This window comes from Nuphar pumila, chromosome 2 (assembly GCF_984573655.1).
Source record: "Nuphar pumila chromosome 2, dmNupPumi1.hap1.1, whole genome shotgun sequence".
NCBI lineage: Eukaryota > Viridiplantae > Streptophyta > Magnoliopsida > Nymphaeales > Nymphaeaceae > Nuphar > Nuphar pumila.
The window spans coordinates 10,150,782-10,169,179 of record NC_143250.1 but is presented as its reverse complement, the minus strand read 5'-3'; the positions used below and the strand labels follow the sequence as shown (position 1 = coordinate 10,169,179).

The following is an 18,398-nucleotide window of genomic DNA, read 5'->3' as shown; positions in this document are numbered from 1 at the left end:
AACTCTGCAACAAATTCTCCAAAAAAGGGAGAAAGATTGAACTTCTTTGAGGCAGCTAGAGAGAGAGAGAGAGAAGGGACTCCTCAGGCAAAACTCTCCAAGAAGTTCTTCGGAAAAGGCAGAAAGACTGAACTTCTTTGAGGCAGGCAGCTATATAGAGAGAGAGAGAGGGAGAGATAAAAGGGACTCCTTAGAAGGCTTATTAATTAAGACTCCTAATAGGAATAGAAATGATATCAGCCACTAATAACTGATGTTTGCAATAGGTAATAACACAAATGTTGGGCAGGTTCTTGTAAATAAACAATAAAAATTAGGCAGCTTTTCTTAAATTTATCTTCAACTTTTATTAGTAAAAGAAGCATGTCTTTACATTTGATACTTGAAACAATGGTTTGCTATTTTATGTTAATCATAATTCTTTAAAAGCCAAGAATTTCAAATTTGATGCCGAACCTATCGTCATAATCAGATACATTGTCAGAAGCCAGAGTTAGTGCTTTGCTAACTCTGGTTCGTCTCTTAATATTTTTGAAAAAATAAGTTATTATATGCCCGATTAAACATATTATGAATCTCCATATATATATATATATACTGAACATCCATATACAATAGCTTTTCTATAGTTTTATTAAAAAAAACATGAATTTTAACATTGACAACGAGATGGTATTTGAACTGAAGACCTCTTACACGTCATATGTCTTCACCAGTAGGACAAAACACCATGAGATAGATATTAAACTAAAATCCTATATATCTGATATTCTTAGGAGATTACATGAGCTGAACCGAGCCGAGCATCCTTTGTTCGTACTTGACTCATTTTTGGTTAACGAGCTACATGTGGCTCAGCTTGTTAGTTATATGAACCGAACACTAATGAATTCATGGCAAAAGGCAAACTGAACCGAACCACCAGCGACTCAACCTGTTTCCCTGATGCAGCGCATCTGAACCCGCATTCAGAAAAAATGTTATCGAATCTGAATGTGGGAATTCGCTACATCTTAGACTTCATATGAGAAATTTTTATTTTTTTTTGTAAACTTTCAGAAAATTTTTAGAATTAATTAATTTTTATCCGAAAATATGATGAATTAGCATTTAGGATTTGTTTTTAATTCTATTTTTTATTTTTAAGATTTTCTGAATTTGATTAAATATTCGAATTTGGATCTAGATCCAATAGCCTGTTAGGATCTAGATCCATTAGCATTAAGGAGTATTTTGAATAGTTTTTATTTTCTTTTTATAGTTCTTGGATATTCATATTTTGGGTTTGAATCTTCTTTGGTGAGGTCTGAATCTGTAAATTCAAAATTTTGGATTCAAGTAGTCCCACTGGCTAGAGAAGGGGTGGATGGGTCTATTGGGCTTGTAGGAGGTGGGTCATCTCCAATTGGACCCAAAGAGCAGCAACACTTATAAGTCCAATGAGTGGTGGCTCCTCTCCCATTGAAACAAAAAAGGGCAGTCATTCTATTAGCCCCAAATGGGCTGTGGAAAACCTGTCCCATTGAACCTAGGGGAGTGGCTACCTTAGCCCTCCTTCTCCTTGTGTTTTTTATTCTTTTTCCTAAAAGAACCCTAAGAAAAAAATGACAACCAACATGTTTTTGCAAAGATGGAACAACCCTAGGTGTGAATGATCATTTCCTCACTTTCTATCGTGGTATTTGAGGCCACCTTGTGCGTGAGCTACTTGGATCCTGTTTGGTTGTAAGTCGACTGTGAACGGTTCATGTGTGAACTGAGAAATTAGAGAAGAACGAACCCTTGTTGTGTTGGTCGGTCGTTTACTGGAGCTATCATATCTGGGCATTCTTTCTCTCTTGTTTTTTATTTTATTTTTTTGTTGAATAGTTTTTTGCTTTGTTTGAATCGTAGCTTGATTCAACATGAGGGATCTGTACTAAGCCCACTACATGGTTCCACGCATCCTAGGTCAGTTAGAAGGGGGTCCCCTCTGACTGATCACCGTCCTAGGGGACGGTTGACTGTAGGTCCCAGCCTCAGAACGTTACCATTCCAGTGGGCTGACTGAGTATTGACCCAAGTACTTGGCCTAAGTTCTGGATCTGCTCAAGCTCCAACGGGGTTGGCGTAGTGAGGTTGAGCCCAGGCTGTCCAAGGTTTGATTCTTGTGGGTGTCACCCCCTTGAGCAAGCTGACTTCCAGTATAAGCCCTGGGGATAAGGGTCCGAGCTTGGGAGTTTTACTTCTGTAGGATGGTGACCTTAGGTATGGCAGGTTGAGCCAGTGCAAGCAGGTATTTGATGATCCCAAATGCGATTTCTTCGAGTAATAAATTGGTAAAAAATTAAAAAAAATACTGGATCTGCTATGCTCAAACAGCAGTGGGCAGCATTGTACCCTAGAGCATGGATGCCAAGAAATGGGATGTACAAGAGGTAGGCATATACTTCATCAGAAAACAAACTGGTCCACTTTGGTCTTAGAGATGATAAGGATCACTTAAATGAAACAAAACCATGAAGTACTTGGATGAATGGGTTTAAATGTGCTAAAGACATCATAAGAGGTGACGCCTTCCGGTGCTAGTTAGACCCCACCCGGTATTTACCTCGCGCGGGGAGTGGGCCAATTAAGTGACCCAGTTCTTGGGGAGGGTTCTTTGTCATAAAAAAGCATGCATTTGCATGTGCTTTTGCTTTTGAAAATCAGGCTTTTACTGGTGCTAAAATAGTGTGCCAGTAATATATTTTTACTGGCGTGCACACAAAGTGCCAGTAGATTTGCCGGTGTAGGCTGTGCCGGTAAAACTCTTACCAGTGCTATTCTAGCGTCAGTAAAAGTAAGTTTCACTGGCGCACTTTAAGCACCAGTAAAAATGTTATTCAATAGAAGTGTTTTTACTGTCGCACTTATTTAGTGCACCAGTAAAATCTTTTAATAGAAAAAAGTTATAATATAGTAATGGCATTGTGTATAATCAATCCTTTATGCATATAACAGACATTTAAAAACTGTTATATAAAACCTTGTTGCAAAATTGAATTATATGATGGGCTGTTATAACATTCATGAATCAAGGTGTCTTAGGAAAAACACAAAAAAAGAAGGGCATGCTAAGAGTGATAGCTTTTCTTTTTCAGCTTCACATGAGGAATAGAAAACCCAAGATCCTCACTAACATGCAATGGTCTTACCATCCAACCATGATATTTGATTCTATGCATTTTGACAGTGAAAACAGAAAATAAAATCTCATTCAGTAAATAATTCTGCACTACAATTTTGCAAAGTCTCCAAAAGATGCTAAAAGCTGCAATTTCAAATATGTTAAGAAGATTGAAAGACAACAGAAAAACAAAAAATGGATAATATCATGTCGTTACAAATATCAATATACATACGTAAGCAAAATAATGTCCAGAAACAATAAACAGACCTGAAAATACCAACTTGAAACCATGAACAGGAGTCGATACACATTCATCCACAGCCAAATTTCTCTAACAGATACAAAGATCAACATATAATGACTTATCAATTCCACTACGCCACCCTTTCTCTGACACATGCCATGCAAGAAAAATAAAGGTAGCCTAACGGCTAGCCCCATAAAGGAAAAGCATAAAGCAAGCAATCTTTGACTAAGATTGAAAACTTCCAGTATGCCATTGCCTTCATCTGAGAATTTTAACATGTATGCTTCAATAACAATGAAGATAATAAGACGAAAAGATTTGTAATGCATTGAGACAACAATTCGATATTTTGTACAAGCAAAAGAAAAATCTTGGAATTAGAAAAGACTCACTTATCATTCTGATCCAAAATGATAAATATTTCTTAACAACAAAACTACATGAAAGTACAACTAAATTTCAAGTTCCAAGGGAGACATGCATTCAAATGCCAAAAGTTCCCAGACCATCTTCCCCAAAAAATCAACACTCATGATACAATGGAGAGCAGTGACTGGCTACAACAGAAAACAACACGATGGTCCCCCTAAACTCAACAGTCCCCTCAGCCAAGACTGCATGGATAAGCAAAAGGTGTTGGGATAAACCACCACGTTGGTGGTGGTTACCCACGATGTGGGTAACGCTCCCCCACGTAAGATGCTCCTTCCGTTAAACCCGCACAAAATCAGGGGGAACGGTTACACAACCGTTCCCATTTTGTGCCTATAAAAGAGGGTTTCATGAGCAACCCCAACACGAAAAAAAAAAAACAGAGTGAAAAACAGAAGGAAATAAAACATTACAATTTTACCTTCATTCGGTGTTTTTTCCATACGGGTGAAGGGAAAAGGTCGACTCACTAGTTGCGTTTCGGAAGCCTGCGCTTGTGGGGGCTGCAACTCGGCTGAGCAGAGAGAACCCCCTTTGTCCTCAACCGCCATCATCTTCCTCAGCACCAGCCGGCCTCCGTTTTCCGGCAAGCGCAGCAGACCGTCAATGGTTGCCTCAGGTACGCAGTCCTCCCCTGTATTTTTGTTCTGTTTAACAGAGTGGTGCTCTGTGTTTTCTGTCTTTACGCAGGGCCACCGCCTTTTAGAGGAGGCAATGCGTTTTGCCGGACCAGCGACCCAACATTGGGTTATGGTCCCACACCACACCTTTGCTGCGAGGGTTTGATGGTGTATTTTGTTTTTCTAACAATTGTCGCCATTGGGTGACCGTGTTTTTTGGCAGAGCGGAGTCGTCATGAGGCGACGTTGTAGGCTGACGATAGCAGGTCATCGTGGGGCGACACGGTGTCGTCGTAGGGCAACAGAGTAAAAAAAAGTGACTTTTGATCGGCTTACCTCAACTTTTGGGGGTTTGCTGTCGGGTCGGGTGCATCGGTTGCCCGTGGCCTTCTTTTTCTCCATCTGGGTGTTGCAGAGCTGACTCCGCTTCCGCTGACGACTATCAAAATCGTCGGAGCTCGACAACCAACATCAATGGTGGATTTTGCCCCACCGTCTAAAGAAAATGACCGTTGGGTCACTAACGGTGGGGGGACTCCACCGGTTGCCTTACGGATCACCGACAATCGTGGGATTGCCGAACCGCCGGAGCTGACAGTGGCGTTCTTCCTCTGCAAATTGGAGAAGAAAAATAAAATAGGGCTTGAAAACCCTATTTCGTGTTTTAGTCCCCTTTTTAAAGAGTTTTCGGGTTGGGTTCTCAATCTCTGAACCAGACCCGCCCCAACCGAATCCGATCCATAAAATTATATGGATCAGATCCGGGATTTGGGTGGGGACCCGCTCTGTTCCGACCCGAATCAGGTTAAACCCCTGGTCAGACCTGGATCTGGTTATTACCAGGTCTGGCCCGGATCCAGTTAAACCCCGAGGCAGACCTAGACCCGGTTATAACCGGGTCTAGCCTGGATCCAGTTAAACCCCAGGTCAGACCCATACCCGGTTATAACCGGGTCTGGCCCAGATCCAGTTAAACCCTGGGTCATACCCGGATCCGGTTATAACTAGGTCTGGCTTGAATCCAGCTAAACCTCGAGTGTAACCCGAATCCGGTTAAACCCCGGGTCCGATCCGAATCCGGTTTATACCGGGTCCGGCCTGGATCCAGTTGTTACCGGGTCTCACCCGGATCCAATTCAAAGTCAGGTCTAGCTTGGATCCAATTTGAATCGATTCTGACCCGGATCCAGCAGGGTCCAGGCACTATTTGGCATGAACCGGATCAGGGACTGATTTGGCCCCTTCCGGGATCGATTCAAAGTTGTTTTTGACCGGTTCCTTCCATTTTCTCACTGATTCTGAGATGCTACGACCCTATTTTCTTAAATATAAGAAAATACAGGAGTTTTGGCATACAGTTATAGGTTTTTTATGAACTTTTGTTCATACTAGACACTGGTTCATAAGGTTCAGAACCAGTTCAGACCTTTGGTTAACCGGTTTGGGGCTGTTTCAGACTGGTTCAGAGTGCTTTCAAATCGGTTCCTGCTTGAGGACCCAGGGTTTTACCCATTTAAGTTTGGCTTGGGTTATAGTTCATGCATTTATTTATAATTATGTATGCGTGAATGATTGTTTAAATATTGACATCAAGGATAACAAGATGACTTAATGAATTCATGTCACCAAAGTCATTGAATACACGTATGTTATCAAAATTTTATACTATCATATAGTTTTAGCCAATATTATTGTTGTACTTAGATTCATGAAACGATAAACGACTCAAAGGTAGTTTTATTGTATTTGGAATTTAAGTAGGGTAGAATAAGGTAAATGTGTCATGATACATCACACATGTATATCCAAAGGTACCTTGTGTTGATGGTCTAACTTTACAAGAACCTTCATTTTACCGAATATGGTCAGTAGGCGAAGTGGTTTCGCGTGTCGAAGCTCTTACCAAAGTAGGATTCCTATGACCCCCTTCACTCGCCTGAAAATAAGCATATTAAAGGTATTTATTCTTTTGCTTTTTCCATTAAAGTTTTAGTCTCGTACGAATGCTTCTTGATACGTGTCTTTTGTCATGCAGTTTTTAGTTCTGTGATTTTAGATGACTCAAGCTCTATACCTTTTCTTGATAGATCTAACTTTAGTGATTGGAAAAAAACTATTCTTTTTACATTAGGGTATATGGATTTAGATCTGTCCCTAAGGATAGATGAACCCACTGCCCTCACTGATCAAAGCACTACTGATCAAAAGATTGCTTTTGAGAAGTGGGAGCGCTCGAATAGGCTTAGCTTGTTGCTTTTGCAATATAAAGTAGCTAAGCATATTCGTAGTGCTATCCCACAATGCAGAACAGTGAAGGAATTCTTGAATGACATTGAGGCACAGTTTGTGAGTTCAAACAAGGCCAACGCCAATACCTTAATGTCAAAACTTATAACTATGAAATATTCTGGATAAAAAAATATTCGCCAGCACGTTTTGGAAATAAGGAACATAGCGTCTTAGCTAATTGACATGAAGCTCACCATCTCTGATTCTTTCCTAGTGCATTTAGTTTTAATGTCCTTACCCTTGGAATACGAACCTTTCAAAATCTCTTACAACACACATAATGATGAATGAACATTTAATGAACTCATGTCCAAGTGTGTTAAAGAAGAAAGAGGTTGAAAGGGGAGAAGGTGCAGAGTGCACATATGGTTTCTCATGCATCCAAGGTAGGACCAAGAAATAATGCATTTAAGAGAAATGCTAGGAAGAAGCCAACTGAAGATAAGTCATCCCAAAGCAAGCAATCCGACTCTGCTCCCATAAAGTGTTTCTTTTGCAAGAAAAAGAGACATAGGAAGGCAGATTGCATAAAGTACAAAAAGTGGTTGGAAAAGAGAGATAATTTGTCATTTGTTTTTCATGAATGTAATTTATTATAAATTTCTAAAAATAGCTAGTATATTGATTCTGGTGCTTCCATTCATATTTTTAACTATCTACAATTGTTTCTGAGCAGAAGGGAACCAACAATGCATGAGAAGCGCATCTATTCGAGAAACAAGATAGGTTCACATATAAAGGATGTTGAAACCTGCAGGATTACTCTAGATACAGGCATAGTTTTAGATCTTCATGATGTCTTTTATATTCCATCGTATAGTAGAAACTTAATTTCAATTTCGAAGTTGGATAAATTTGGATATTGTTTTAAGTTTGAAAATTCAAAATTGTTTATTTATAGAAATTCAATTGAAATTGGTTTTGCATCAGTTTATGATGGTTTATATCGATTGAATGTGAAGATTCAAACTCAGAAGTCTCTCACTTCTGAATACGCATTGGTTGAAAATAAGCGTAGCTTGACAAATGATAAATCTTATATGCTTTGGAATCAAAGATTGGGTTATATTTCTGAAAAGAGAATAAAAAGACTTGTAAATGAAAGGATCTTGAAATCTTTAGATTTTACCGACAATGACCCATGTGTTGATTGCATAAAGGCTAAACATATAAACATATATAAAGAGGGTACCAAACGCAGTAGTGAGATATTAGAGATAGTCCATACGGATGTATGTGGACCGTTTACCCCCTGTGACATAGGCAAAAAATATTTCATCACCTTTATTGACGACTATTCAAAGTATATGTATCTATACTTGATTTTTGAAAAATCTGATGTTTTTCAGATGTTTAAAAAATTTAAGAAAGAAGTAGAGAAACAAACTGATAAAGTTATTAAAATAGTTAGGTCTGATAGAGGTGGAGAATATTATGATAGGTTTACTGAGATGGGGCAAAAGGAAGGACCATTAGTGTGATTTCTCAAAGAGGAAGGCATTATGCCTCAATATACCATGCCTAGTAGTACCTATCAGAATGGTGTAACTAAAATAAAAAATTGTATGCTTCAAGAAATGGTCAAGGCCATGTTGAATTATTCAACACTTCCCATAATGTTGTGGGGTGAAGCCTTAAGAACTGCTGTGCATATTTTAAATAAGGTTCTTACGAAATCTATGCCTAAAACTCTTTATGAGTTGTAGACAGGTAGAAAACCATCACTGTCTTATATGTACATATGGGGATGTACTGCAAAGGCTAAGTTGTATAACCCCCACATTAAAGCCTTTAATTCAAGAGCAACCAGTGAATATTTCATTGGTTATTCAGAAAGATCAAAAGGGTACAAGTTTTATTGCCCATCTCACTCACTACAGATTATTGAAACGGATAAGGCAAAATTCCTAGAAGATGGTTCAGTAGGATTAAGTGCACTTCAAAGCCTTGGTTTTGAGGAAGTACAAGCTCCAATTTCATTACCTGTTAAGAACAACATCAAAAGATACCGCATTATTATCCCTAATGATGATGTGGTTGATCATTCGGTTGTTAATGCACAAATCCAAAGTGAACCTATTATGGATAATGCAAAAGAGCACGAACAAGATGATCAGGTTCAATCTGAGCTTGCAAAATGACATGTTTGAAGATCCACAAGGATTCGGAGATCTGCCATATATCCTAATTATGTGGTGTACCTTCAGAAGTCTGGTGATTTCATAGATATGGATGATGACTCATTGACTTTTATGGAAGTTGTAGAAAGCAAACAATCTACACACTGAATAGAAGCCACGAAAGAAGAGTTAGACTCTATGGCTAAAAATCAAGTGTGGGATCTTGTCGAGTTACCTAAGAGAGTAAAGCCCGTAGTGTATAAATGGGTCTTTAAGACCAAGAAGGACTCTAAAGGTAACATAGAGAGACATAAAGCAAGATTGGTTGTTAAAGGATTCACTCGGATAGAGGGCATTGACTATAATGAGACATTTTTTCCTTTCTCAACTAAGGAGTCAATGAGGATAATTTTGACCCTCGTAGCTCATTATGACTTAGAGCTACATCAGATGGATGTGAAAATAGTGTTCCTTAATGGGGATCGGAATAAAGAGGTATACATGAAACAACCTCTTGATTTCTCTGAAAACGATCATCTGGTTTACAAGTTCAACAAATCAATATATAGACTTAAACAGGCCTCCCGACAGTGGTATATTAAATTTTCCAAAGTCATTGTGACTTTCGGGTTTACAGAAAACATTATTGATCAATGTATATATCTTAAGAAAAGTGAGAGTAAGTTCATTATATTGATGTTGTATGTGGATGACATTTTACTTGCAACTAACGATATAAAGTTGCTTTAAGAAACAAAACAGTTTCTTGCATCACATTTTGATATAAAAGATATGGGTGAGGTTGCTTATGTTCTTGGCATTGAGATCTGTCAATACAGAGCAAAAGGTTTTCTAGGCCTCTCTTAGAGATCCGATATAGATAAGGTGTTAAATCGATATGAGATGGAGAATTGTTCTCCTAGTTCTACACCCATATCAAAAGGTGACAAGTAGAGCCTAAAAGATTGTCCACAAAACAATATTGACAAAGCACATATGAGTGCTTATCCATATGCATCAGTTGTTGGTTGCTTACAGTACACGCATATATGTTCTCGACCGGATATTTTTTTTACAGTAGGGGTGCTTGGCAGATTTCAGCCTAACCCTGGTTTACCCCATTGAAAGGCTGTCAAGAAAGTCTTGCAGTACTTGCAAGAAACAAAAGACTATATATTGACGTATCATAAAGCTGATGATCTTGAGGTCATAGGCTACTCAGATGCGGATTTAGAAGGATGCCTTGATAGTAGAAAGTCTACTACTGGGTACGTCTTCTTATTTGCTGGGGGCGCAATCTCTTGGAGGAGTGAGAAGCAAACAACCATTGTTGCCCACACCATAGAGGCAAAATTCATAGCATTGTACGAGACTACTTTGCAGGCTATATGGTTAAAGAACTTCATATCACAATTAAATGTGGTCAATTCCATTGGGAAGTCACTGAAGGTCTATTGTGATAATGATGCTGCAATGTCTTTTTCGAACAACAACAAAAGTACTACATCGTGCAAGCATATGAAGTTGAAGTATTTTGTTGTTAAAGAAAATACGAAGAATCATCTAGTGTATATTGTTAATAATGGTACCAAAGAGATGATCGTTGATCCTCTTACTAAAGGGCTAGCACCAGAATTATATTCCGAACATACTCTTGAGGATGAGATTGTTTAACTCTTTTTGACATATGCATATAAATAAAGTGGTCACTTTCAATTTTTTTTTAGTCTTATTATAGTTGTTGTTAATCTCATTAGGATTAGAGATTCAACTAAGGTTCAATAGAATAGATCATAAAAGCCAATTTATTCATCAAGTTATTCCCATAAGGTTTTCTGGTTAAAAAGGTTTATCACCAAAACAAATGGAAGAATGTTGGGATAAACCACCACGTTGGTGGTGGTTACCCATGATGTGGGTAACTTTCCCCCATGAAAGATGCTCCTTCTGTTAAACCCGCACAAAATCAAGGGGAACGGTTACACAAGTGTTCCCATTTTGTGCCTATAAAAGGGGGTTTCATAGGCAACCACAACACAAAAAAAAAAAAAATAGAGTGAAAAACAGCAGGAAATAAAACATTATAGTTTTACACGCACGCACTGGGCTTTATTGAATCCATTGGAGGTAAAAAGTTTTTTTTTTTATAGATCTGTCGTCGGGGCAGGTGGTCACCACCGGTGACCAAACTATAAGGTCGTCTGCGACATGGATCCTATCCCAACCGATCTTGTGATGGACCCAAGGCAGAAAACCCCAACATACACAAAGGTTTGGGGTTTCAGCCAACACGATCCGGCGATGACGGTCTCACGATCGGTCGGGTCTTCCCCTATGCAGAGGATGCCCTGTGTGCCCGATGATGACAGCAGCATCCCCCCTTCTCGATCGACGGCCCATGGACGGAAACCTCTTTGACAGAAAAAATGGATATGGGATTTTGACAGTTCGACGATCGGTCTTAAAAAATAGCGTGGGCTTCTGGCAGCCAACGGCGCCGGCTTACTTCAGCCTCCTCACCTCCCTGGCAAAAATGCCACCGATAGGTCCGAATCCAGCGTTCGTCTCCCCCCTTTCGTCAAAAAACCATTTTTTCCTAATGGAGCCAAGAGAGACCAAACTCCCCCTTGCGATTTTTGATTTGCAGGGGGTAGCAACACGAAAATCTGTTGGAGAGCTCGAATACAGAGAAAGCAGAGAAAAAATATGCTGACATCGACTAGTGTCAAATGAACATTGTTGATGCACCGACACGTGCAATGGAATGCGCGATACGTGGGCCCATAACCCAATGTTGACGTATTAGCAAAATCAAAACTGAAATGCAAATGTGTTCCTGTAGACGCCATGAAGAGATGTGCGGGTTCTCGGTGTTCTCCTCAACCTATCAACGCCTATGATTTTGGCAGCTTAGGCTTTTCATAGCCCATGATGATTAAAAATGCAATTTGTTGGTTCAGTTCTCTTTGCAAATTGCTGAATATTAGATGCATATGGTTGAAAGATTGTGATTATTATGGAAGGGATAAAGTTACTAACTTCATGATCTTGGTTGTGAGTTTCTCATTTGTCAAACCTGGGTTTCTGTATGTATGTCAGAATCTGGATCAAAATTTACCAAAGGGAAAACACAGGGAACCATTCTTTCTGGAAAATCAGAAGAAATTTCACTTCATTTTCATTGGTATTGTTTCTGTTGTAGGTTCTGCGCCTACCCATTTGCTTGTATTGAGGTGGGTGCTGCATTTTGTTCTTTGGTTTTGGATTTGAGGTTTACAGGGATCGATGGTTTTTGGTCGTTGGGTTGGTTGTGTATCTGTTTCTTCTTTTTCTTGTGATTTTCTGTGATTGCTTGAATTTTTGGGCACTTGGCATGTGGTTTGTTCATGGGTTTTGCAATGTGTTCGTTTTCTTTCTGGGGTTTTTGTAAATGGTTGGTTTGCTCAATTGGGCAATCCTTTTCTATGATGGGTTTGCCTAAGGATTAAGTTTTTGTATATATATATATATATATATATATATATATATATATATATATATATATATATATATATATATATATATATAGTCTGCCTAAATAAGAAATTACAAATATGGAGTCAACCATCAATTCCCTAATTACGTTAGAACTCCCTGGTTAGGAGAAAAAACAACAATAAGAATCCCAAATTAGCAACAGATGTAATACATCCATAAAAATGAGACAAATCAGAAAGTTAAGGAACCCACATTGTTCTGCACAATGAAATTTTTTACTTTATCCCTGTTTTGCAGAAATGCATGTGCATCTAAACACATATATGTGGTTGCAAAGTTTACCTGATTATAAAAAATGAACTCTTTTCCCACGAGTCCACCGATGGCATATAACATACACAGAAAGTCAGGCACAAAACTTTTTATGGATTGACAAAAGTACATAAAAAATGCGTACATGTGATCACCGCTAAGAGAGTGCAGAAGAAAAAGCAATTGGCATCAAAGGTGACAAAATATGAGGAGCATTTATTGCCCAATTCATGATGATAACCAAGCAACAACTTGGTAACCTTTTTCTGCATCCGGTAGTTTCTACAAGAAGCTTGTAAATCAAGATTAGGTATTTTTGCTGCTCGAAGTGCCACTGCCAGGTTTCTGTTGGTCCCGCCTTATTGCATTCTTCCAAAAATAAATCTTTTTCTTAATTACTTCACACGTTTCTGTTGTCTAAACTCTAAATAATGTAAACTTGAATAAACATATCAAAAGGTAGGCCAATTCAAAATTCATCAGCCTGCAAATAGCTAAAACAACTTCATTTCCTGAATAATTAGATAGTATAAAGAACCTGGGTGATCAAAATGGTATTAATCTCATTCTGGTACTCTACATCAAAATGGTATTAAAAGTTTGTTATTTTTTAAAAAGAACTTTATGAAGTGAGAACCAAATTTTTAATGACACTATTACAATACATGGTGAGAGTATGAAAACTTATAATGCATATAATTTTTGGCACATACTGACCCTTATGCTTTTATAATATTTAGGATTAGGATATAATCTCAGTTCGGTGAATGAGCCTTGACAATGATGGGTCAGTTTAAAGTATTCCAAGTTGAAGGACATTGCGAGTTCGATATCGGAGTGTGCATTTTACAGCAAGGCAAAAGCAGAGAAGGGGAGTTTTAATTGGGTAAGGGTGGGTACTCTGCTGGGGAATGGACGATTCAAGTCTGGGAGAAGGCAGATCAGGTTTAATCATATTTTACACTTTGAGTGTGCAACTGTACCTGATTTCCTCCATCTATGGGATACACAACCTATCAGCTGTGGAGCCCAAAAGAAGATGGAGGGTGGATCAGGTGAAGCGGCACACTAAACTATCAAATAGTGGCCTCATGTAGGGATGGCAATGGACCGGGGAAAGGGGCAGGTTCTTCACCCCCGCCCCGTCTCAAGATTAGAACCTCCATCCCCGCACGGGGATGGATTTTAACCTCCACCCCCGCCTTTATCCCCGTTTCATGTCCTCCATCCCCGGTTCAAACGGAGATGAGGCAGGGCGGGTTCCCGTAGTCCATTGCCATCCTTTAGAAGGACTAGGGATGGGGATGGGGCGGGGCGGGGCAGGGCTAGGAGGGGATCGTGGCGGGGAAAAGTGTAAGTTCATACCCGCCTCCATCCCCAAACGAGGATGGATTTTAACCTTCGTCTCCGCCTCCATCCCCGTTTCATAACCTTCATCCCCGATCCAAACGGGGTGGGGCCCTGCTTTCCCCCGGTCCACTGTCATCCCTAGCCTCATGTAGGGGTGGGCAACGAGCCAGGTAGAACGATGGGCCAAGCCGACCCGGCGTGTCATGGGCCGGATTTGGGCTAAGGTTTTAGGCCCGGGCCAAAAACCGACCCGTTATATATATATATATATATATATATATATATATATATATATATATATATATATATATATATATATATATATATATATATATATATATATATATATATATATATATATATATGTGGGTCGGCTCGCGGGCTATCGGGCCAGCCTGAGCCTGAATTATTTATTAATTTTTAAAAATTAAATAATAAGTATTGCATTGGAACTTGGTAACAATTACTATTTATCTAATTTAATTATATTAATTTTATTGGGTGCATGAAAAGTTAGGACTTATTAATTATTACTATTTACAAATGGTTTTTGGGACAGGCCAGACTGGACCCAGATCGGTTCACGTTGGCCTGTTGGGCCAATGCTCTGAGCCATAGGCTGCTCTTCAAACCCAAACCCATTAAGAATGGGGCCAAAATCCAAGATGTTAATAAATGGGCCCGACTGTACTTATAAAGGCCGGCAGGCCGAGCCCTAAACGGGCCCAGGCCGGCCCGATGCCCACCCCTAGCTTCACGAGGGTAACCACCTCAACCATAAGTTATGCATGATAAATTACTAAAGTGCTCTTATTGCATAATGAAATGGGTAAAGCTAGGGGTGGCAATCGGGTCGGGTTGGCAGGTCAGCATACCTCAACCCAAACCCGACCCGTTTATTAAACGGGTCGGCTGTGGCAAACACTAACCCGACCCATTTAATAAACGGGTAACCCGACATGACCCGCCAACCCGTTTAATAAATGGGTTGGGTCGGGAAAACGGGTTGGCAGGTAGCAGGCGGGTTGGCGGGTCGACCCGCCCGCCAAACCCGTTTATTAAACGGGTCAGCCGGGTTGGCATACCTCCAACCCGAACCCGACTCATTTAACAAATGGGTTAGGCGGGTCGACCCGTTTATTAAACGGCTTGGCTTAAGCCCAACCCGAACCCGCCTAAGAGGCGGGTTGGCGGGTCGTGTCATGTTTTGCCACCCCTAGGTAAAGCATGCTTTTTAAACCAAATGCTAAAAATGATATTTTAGTTGGATCTTGACCATGAAATTAACTTCAGGTTCTTACCATATTCTTTCAAAAAAAAAAATCAGAAGGTTGTTACCTAACTGTATGAAAGTTGGGCCTTTTGTAATGTCTTTTCAGAACAAAATAATTACTTTTTTTGAAATATCAGGCAAAGGATGGGCCTTTAAGTGAATTTTTTTCCTGAAAATAGTCCTTGCTTCTTATCTCTCAGACTTGTTCATACAGCTCGTCCTTCATTTAAAAGTCGGACGAAGACAGTGATAGCACTAGCTTTTGGGCAGAATGTTGAGATTGACTTAGCAAACCTTCCAGATAAATCAAAGAATGTGAAATAACGTGGTTTTCAAGATATTAAAATATCTTACTTTGAAAACAAAACTTATACACAATTGAGGCACAAATTTTCTTTTGTTTGACAAATAGGCCTGATTCGGAAAATGAAAATCTACTCACTAGGACTGAGCCCCGGAAGTATGTTCGGTACCCTTGAAAGCAAGTGGTTGATAAGACTCAATTGCCTTCATAGAAAGAGCTTGAACACCACCAAGATTGTGAATATCATGCTTAGGTGTTTCTTTCAGTTTCTTCCTTGGTGTCTGACTTGCACCCTCTCTCTTTAAAGTTTTTGTATCCTCAACCTTCTTTCTGCAACCCCTCTTGTCATTGTCTTCTTTCTTATACACTTTGCATAGAACACATTCATCCAACTGCAACAACATTCGTTTATTAGTTATTAAAAAACAGAAGAGAGAGAGAGAGAGAGAGAGAGATCACCATCATGTCACCAGCCTTCCTTTTAATAGTGGTGGATGTATTTGTGTTCGTTTCAGAATCATCGATGGTCCGGAATTCGTGCATGATCCAGTTAGTCTTGTTGCTGCAGGGAGGCTTTCCTTGGTAGTACACAAGCACCTTTTTTAATCCAATTTTTTGGTCGTTCTCGTCAAGTATGTACTTATCGGCACTGGTGGCTTTCCAGTAGCCGTCTCCCGCAAACCGACTTGGCCGGCTCCCATTCTTATACTTTCTTGATCTTGGAGTGAAGAAGTACCACACGTCCTCCCCATACACTGCCTTCTCTGTATTCATTATCGTCACAAAGTCACATAAAAAATATGTGGTGGTGAACTAAGTCACACGTCCTCCCCATTCTCTGTACTCAGTCAGTCAAGAAAACTTTGCAAGAACTAAGAACTAAGTCACACGTCCTCCCCATACACTGTCTTTACATTTGATACTTGAAACAATGGTTTGCTATTTTATGTTAATCATAATTCTTTAAAAGCCTAAAATTTCAAATTTGATGCCGAACCTATCGTCATAATCAGATCCATTGTCAGAAGCCATAGTTGGTGCTTTGCTAACTCTGGTTCGTCTCTTAATATTTTGAAAAAATAAGTTATTACATGCCCGATTAAACATACTATGAATCTCCATATATATACATACTGAACATCCGTATACAATAGTTTTATTAGATAATAAATCAAAGTTACATATAAAAAAAAAGAGAATCTGGATAAAATAACTTAGGGTAACCCATATGCTTAACTATGAAAATCTAAATAAAGGCGCACTTTCTTTGGTTGGATATGCCACTGAATAAAATCAACGTGATAGTCCATGCAAGAGAGAGAGAGACGAAAGAAATTCAACATTACCACTCATGAAGAAATTCAACAAAATCTTGAACCCATGAACTGAACAAGAGCAAAAGCCAAAACAAATAAAGAAAGTAGAAGAGAAGAACATCAGACACATAAAACGGGCTCACTCACGTAGAAGTCATTTGACCAGATTGCGGCAAAAGAGAGGTAGCGTCAGCAGAAGGGAACGGAAGATCACTAAGATGCATACGCAAGATCGCATAAACATCTACCAAGATTTTATGAGAGAGAGAGAGAGAGGACCTATGAGTTGAGGTGGTGCCATGGAGTAGACGTCGACGCTGGCGATCAAGTCTTTGAACTCATACGAGTCATCATTAGCAGCCTTCCTTTTAGAGTTGATGTACTCCACCAAATCTTGATCAGTGGGGAGGAACCGGAACCCTATCCTTGGTTGTTTAGCCACCGCTTTTTTCTTCTCCATCTCTTCAGCAAAACTCTGCAACAAATTCTCCAAAAAAGGGAGAAAGATTGAACTTCTTTGAGGCAGCTAGAGAGAGAGAGAGAGAAGGGACTCCTCAGGCAAAACTCTCCAAGAAGTTCTTCGGAAAAGGCAGAAAGACTGAACTTCTTTGAGGCAGGCAGCTATATAGAGAGAGAGAGAGGGAGAGATAAAAGGGACTCCTTAGAAGGCTTATTAATTAAGACTCCTAATAGGAATAGAAATGATATCAGCCACTAATAACTGATGTTTGCAATAGGTAATAACACAAATGTTGGGCAGGTTCTTGTAAATAAACAATAAAAATTAGGCAGCTTTTCTTAAATTTATCTTCAACTTTTATTAGTAAAAGAAGCATGTCTTTACATTTGATACTTGAAACAATGGTTTGCTATTTTATGTTAATCATAATTCTTTAAAAGCCAAGAATTTCAAATTTGATGCCGAACCTATCGTCATAATCAGATACATTGTCAGAAGCCAGAGTTAGTGCTTTGCTAACTCTGGTTCGTCTCTTAATATTTTTGAAAAAATAAGTTATTATATGCCCGATTAAACATATTATGAATCTCCATATATATATATATATACTGAACATCCATATACAATAGCTTTTCTATAGTTTTATTAAAAAAAACATGAATTTTAACATTGACAACGAGATGGTATTTGAACTGAAGACCTCTTACACGTCATATGTCTTCACCAGTAGGACAAAACACCATGAGATAGATATTAAACTAAAATCCTATATATCTGATATTCTTAGGAGATTACATGAGCTGAACCGAGCCGAGCATCCTTTGTTCGTACTTGACTCATTTTTGGTTAACGAGCTACATGTGGCTCAGCTTGTTAGTTATATGAACCGAACACTAATGAATTCATGGCAAAAGGCAAACTGAACCGAACCACCAGCGACTCAACCTGTTTCCCTGATGCAGCGCATCTGAACCCGCATTCAGAAAAAATGTTATCGAATCTGAATGTGGGAATTCGCTACATCTTAGACTTCATATGAGAAATTTT

At 39.2% G+C, this 18,398-nt stretch overlaps 1 protein-coding gene across 1 annotated transcript; it reads right to left on the bottom strand.

Annotated features, from left to right (window-relative positions):
- Window positions 1–15,712: 15,712 nt before the first annotated feature.
- On the bottom strand, window positions 15,713–17,362 carry LOC149844719 (NAC domain-containing protein 19-like). Its single transcript, XM_089986079.1, has 3 exons — window positions 17,171–17,362; window positions 16,035–16,339; window positions 15,713–15,967 (listed from the first exon to the last, which is right to left on the bottom strand). The coding sequence occupies exons 1-3, from the start codon at window positions 17,349–17,351 to the stop codon at window positions 15,713–15,715; spliced, it is 741 nt and encodes a 246-aa protein (XP_089842205.1). The 5' UTR covers window positions 17,352–17,362.
- Between the last annotated feature and the right edge of the window lie 1,036 nt (window positions 17,363–18,398).

What these genes read in the sequence shown, in the direction of transcription:
- LOC149844719 (XM_089986079.1), bottom strand. Translation starts at nt 17,351, where the DNA reads ATGGAGAAGAAAAAAGCGGTGGCTAAACAACCAAGGATAGGGTTCCGG. An exon ending in GGCACCACCTCAACTCATAG is followed by an intron (nt 16,340 to 17,170) that starts GTCCTCTCTCTC and finishes TAATGAATACAG; the next exon opens with AGAAGGCAGTGTATGGGGAG. An exon ending in GGAAGGCTGGTGACATGATG is followed by an intron (nt 15,968 to 16,034) that starts GTGATCTCTCTC and finishes ATGTTGTTGCAG; the next exon opens with TTGGATGAATGTGTTCTATG.